General features: G+C 31.9%; 1 protein-coding gene across 1 annotated transcript; it reads right to left on the reverse strand.

The window, feature by feature from the left end:
- Positions 1 to 1592: 1592 nt before the first annotated feature.
- On the reverse strand, positions 1593 to 3389 carry LOC149173562 (uncharacterized). The gene has a single exon (XM_089427963.1). The coding sequence runs from the start codon at positions 3233 to 3235 to the stop codon at positions 2021 to 2023; it is 1215 nt and encodes a 404-aa protein (XP_089284089.1). The 5' UTR covers positions 3236 to 3389; the 3' UTR covers positions 1593 to 2020.
- Between the last annotated feature and the right edge of the window lie 2106 nt (positions 3390 to 5495).

Below are 5495 nucleotides of genomic sequence, written 5' to 3' on the forward strand. Positions count from 1 at the left end.
AGAAGAGATGTGGCGGTTACATGCCTCTGAACTGAGTTACAATGAGGATCAAGGGCCTTTTTATTATTGAACAATAAGAAAAAAGCCTAAACAACCAAAACCCTAACCCAAGGAGATGTAACACCAAGAGTTTATGGGCCCCGTTGGGGTAACTTAGTTGGGCAGCCAACTTCCCGAAGTCGTAACTTGGTCATATTATCTTTGTTTGACGCGCATGATACCTCATTGGAAAGATCTCTTCGAGGACTACAACTCAAAATTAAATTTCAATGAAATTGCCTAAATGAATATTGCCAATAAAATGTTGTTTAGGGCCTCAAAATGGCTCCGGAAGTTCAGGGGCCGAAAAATTGCGAAAAATAGTAAACTATACTACAATTAGGGAAACTGAAAAAAAAAATGACAGAACAATGGTGAGGGTCCAAGTGGAATAGGCAGGTGGCCAACAATATCCACCTGGATCACTTCACCTACAACGGGTGACATTTTCAACACTGCCAGGGATGAAAATACTTGTAAGCCAGCTTGGTTTATAATTTTTTAACATAGACTAAAATTACAGATCTACTTATCTTATTTAGCATGCAAAAATCAATAGTACTATCATGTAGCATGGCCTTTTATTTTATTGTGATTCAATACAAAAACATCATGCTCAAGAAATTACTTCATTCATATTTATTGGAAGAACACAAATAGACTTAAGGCTTTGGGAGGTTTGATCCGTCTCGGTGTTTGATAGATCCGGAGTTTAGATAGATCTAAGCCGATATTTATTGGAAGAACACAAATAGACTCGAGACAAATACAAAATTACAGCCTTACATGAATAGCTACAAGAACCCTAGAGACAAAATTTAAATAACAGGAAACCTTAAGCAACAACTTAAATCCTAGATGCCTAAACTCTTGAAAATCAATTAGAACTCCAAGAATCAATCGAGTCACCAAATACAAGATAAAAATCAATACTGCTGGTTGAAGATTTGCAAAAGTAGATTATCTTTTCCATCAACATTCAAATTCCTGAAACAATAATTTGTAGGACTCAAAGCATTTTATACTGTTTTTTTGTCTTGTTTTTTGTGTGTGAGAGACTAGAGGAATCAAAAACTAAGCCAGTCTTGTACTGACATGACATGGTGTTGATTACGCTGCCACTATAACCTCTAATTGAGGGTTACACTAGTGAAACACCCATAGGGAACCCACTCACTAATTGTTTTACCCACTGTGAGCATTATATTGTTTATGTCATAGACAAAGAACTAGATGCATTTATATGTGCTTTAATATCCACTTTCTTCTTTTACACAAAACAACTCTTTTACTCATCAGTGCCCAACCATTGATGGGATGACTAATCCATTTAGTTTGGGAGAACTCACACCTCTAAGACCAAGGTTCAAAATTGGTTGTTCAGATTTCATTCAGGAATAGCATTTTCAGATAAAGATTTTCTTGCAATTGGTGTCAGAGCTGATAGATTATTATTCCTTGTCTATGTAGGTAATGGCAACCTGTCTGCTCAAGCATCAGCTCCATAATATATAATCCTTGATGTATTCTTTGTTGATGAACTATAAGATGCATTTTCCAAAAAGAAGGAAAGACACGCTTAAAATTAACATGCCTAATAGCAATCTGCCATGTGTACCATGACCTTTAAGTGTTCAGCCATACTGTGTCAATTCTGGTATCGAACAATAGAGTTTTTCATTTGGCTTACAAGTCACAACCCACTGGACTTAGTGCTCTTACTGAAACCCATATGCAAAACATGATGAAAATATTTCAACAGGGTACTCTACAACCCCGATTAATGAAGAAGAATAAATACCAGGATAAATTCTACAAATTACATTGGAATCTTGACCATGCACCCATGGGGTACATCTCTCTCTTTTATGATTACTTGGCAGAGCTCTGGACTAGGCCCTTACCTGAGCAAAGAAGCCCAATTCCAGTGAAATCCTCAGAGACCTTATTTAATACACTTCCTGGGCACTATGCTGCATATTCAAATGGGCTTAAAATTTCTGTGAGCAATAACTGCATTAAAAGGGTCACTCCCCATTCTCAGAAACACCGAAAGCCAACCAAATGGAGAATCTGTTTTCACTGGCTTCTTCAAGTCTTTTATTATCTCAGGCTGTGTGAAGCCAGTCACACATTGAAAATACTGCACAACAAGCTGAATCCTACTGTACTCTGTACCATTTCTCCATGCACTGATTGCCTTCTCATAGAACATCCTATTGCTAAAACTCACAATACACAGACCACCGGGCCTAAGAATTCGATAAATTTCTGCAAAAACCTTCTCAGGCTGCTGAAGGTACTGGACACCAACAGCGCACAAAACAGCATCAAAACTGCAATCCTTGGCCTCTAAGGTCTGATCCTCATTCAAATCATTCAGAAAGAAATAATCAAGCCTGGGATTTCTTGCAAGTTCCTGGGCATTCAGACCATGGCCAACAACTCTTTTGTACTGAATTTCAGGAGGAAGGTGACTTACCCAAGAACTCATCAGGTCCAGAACCTCTGCACCAGGGGGAATCCTTTCTCTGTATAGCTGTGTGAGGGCAGAGATAAATGAATCATCAACATGATTAACAAAGCGTGGGGATGAGTAGAAATCTCGGTCCGAGGACATGTTGAGCTTCTGTCTACTGTCATTGTTGAGCACCAGACGCATAATTTGTCCAGATGAAGGATTCTTGCTAGCAGAATCATGGCTATTATATATTTGATTGGTACGCTTATAGATTTTACTGATATGCACAGTAAGCGGCCAGTGTAGACATCCCAAATCAGGACCAGAGGTTTTGAGCCCTGAGCTTCCCCATGTCAGAATCAAATTGGTATCGGTACTGGTTAGGCGCCATAAAGTTCTGTTGGCCCCATCATGCCTACTGTAGTTTATATTGATATTACTACACATTTGAGCTGTTAAAGTGCTTCTGGTGCCGCCATAACTGTTCAAAACTCCATGGGTATTTGCATTGAACTGCCCATCTAAAACCCCAGGACTGTAACAGACATTACTGCAATTCAGTAGTTGTATATTGAGTTGGGGTTTGCAGGAATTGCAATTGTAAATGGTGTTAAGTTTCTGACTGGATGCCAGCTTACTGAAAATGGTGATTTGGTTGTTGGGAGGATGCCCTGTATTGCAAGAAAGAGAATTAGATGTAACATACCTGTAATCACATATAACCATTGGCTTCATCTCTGCTTTGATATTGTGATTCTAGATCTGTTTGGTATCCAGATTCTGTTGCAGAGTGGAAGAACAAATGGGTACTCCGAAATTTATGTTCGGCTCAGGTTATCAAATGGGTTGGTAGAATTTGAGAGGCTGCGAATTCTCCACATCTAGTCATGAGAAATGTACTTTGTTAACCAAAAAAAATGGGTGGGATGTTAAATTTTATTTTTAAATAAATAAATAATTGTATAATTAATTTTTTATTATATTAAACCATTAAGAATATGAATACTTTTTTAATATCAAATTTAAAATAGAAAATAATACTTAATATTAAAATAAAAGTTAATAAAAATAAATGTATTATTTTTTACAAATTTCATTACAATTAATTACACTAAAAATTATCAATATATTATTTAGTTAGAGTTTCAACAAAATCAATAATTTATATTTAAATTTTTCATAATCAACTATTATTATAGTTGCATTCAGTTTTGTTTTAATCATGATTAAAAAATTTGTGGCTTATGATAGTTTAACATTAATTTTTTTTAATTGTTATTTAAATTTATTTATTAAAAAAATATTTTAATATACATATATATATACATACATAAAATAAAACATGTATATTAAAATTGATATAAATCATATTATTTAATTATATTTTTTTTATTTGTTTTATGATGATACTCAACAATATAATTTTTTATTAGTTGTTTTGTTTTTTTGATGAAATATTCGTTTTTATTATTTTTAGTTTAATTAAACTATATTTAAATTAAGCCACAAGTACTAGCTATTATATAATTCTTATTATTTTTCATAATTATAAAATTAAAAAATTATAAATAATTTAACAATTTTGTTACTAACCATCACAAAGAAAATTCTACGTTTATTATATCTGATATTTTATATCCTTAACATTTATATTTAATAAAAAATTCATGAAATATCTTGAATGGTTTAAATCATTTTGAACTTTTGTGATTTTTAATTATAATATATATATATATGTGGATGGAATTGTAAATAAAGGAAATTAAGAATAACAAACCATAAATAAAATGAAAATGGATTGAATTATCTAATACATAGAAATATATGTTAATTTTTTTTGGAATTGTAAATAAAATAAATTAAAAATAACTAACCATAAATAGAATGAAAATGCACTTAATAGAATGAAAATTCAGACAACAAAACGAGGCACTTGTTTGCCATAACGGAATTTTGAAAAACATATATATGAATGTAATTTGTTATATTTAATAAAATTAAAAATATGGTTTTTCTAATTAAATTAAAATTTAAAAAAATTGATGGTAATGATGAATTTCTAAATTGTTATTTTTAATATTTATATATGTTCCATTACTATTATCAACTATGTAACCACTAATGTTGCAGGATTACTGATAACTTTGATAATGTAAGAAAGTGATTTACTAAGTAATTTGAAGGAACTCAGGGTTATATTATAATAATAATAATTAAACCAATTATCTTAGTCAAAGAAGCTCTCCTATATTTATTTGCATTTTTTAATTTTTTAAAATTAAGTTTTTTTTAGGGTTAAAGAAATAAAAAGTGAGGAATTATTTAGGAATTTTGTGTTAAATTACTATCATTAGTTTAGTGATTATTGAAAATAAAATCTTCTTTTCTCTTTATATTTGATAAGATTATGTACATAGTAAAAGGATAAGATCATTTTTATTTATAGTTTAATATCAAAGTAATGTTTAATATTAGTTATTGAAAATACTTTTATTCAAATTAGTTGATAAAGTCTTACTCATATTTTTTCTAGGAAAGAAAAATTGAACATGTATTCATTAGAAAATCATGTTTACATAATAGTTATGATACACATGATACCCACATCTGGCTTATACAATAAGATAACTACAACTAGAAACCAAGTTCCATCATCACAAAAACAATCAGTAGCCTTCCCATCTCCTAATCTTCACATTGTCATAGGAAATTTGGTAAAAAGATGAGGAAAGCATTACTGGAAACCAAAAATTTGAATAGACATCATTTGTAGCCAAAAACAAATTTCAAGGTATATCTTTACCAAACATAACTGAAAGTACATGCCACAACTCTAGCCAAGAAAAACATGTAGTGGAGTGATCCCTCGGCCCCATGGAAAATACCTTGAGCTTTGTTGATGACCAAGTTGGAAAGCCTGATATCTAATGTATCCTAGAGACATAACAAGATGATCCTTTGACAATGCATTGACAACTTGGTTGAATTCTTGGTG

Source organism: Pinus tabuliformis, chromosome 4_2 (assembly GCF_031772625.1).
Source record: "Pinus tabuliformis cultivar Carrire ecotype Pingquan chromosome 4_2, CPIR1, whole genome shotgun sequence".
Taxonomy (NCBI): domain Eukaryota; kingdom Viridiplantae; phylum Streptophyta; class Pinopsida; order Pinales; family Pinaceae; genus Pinus; species Pinus tabuliformis.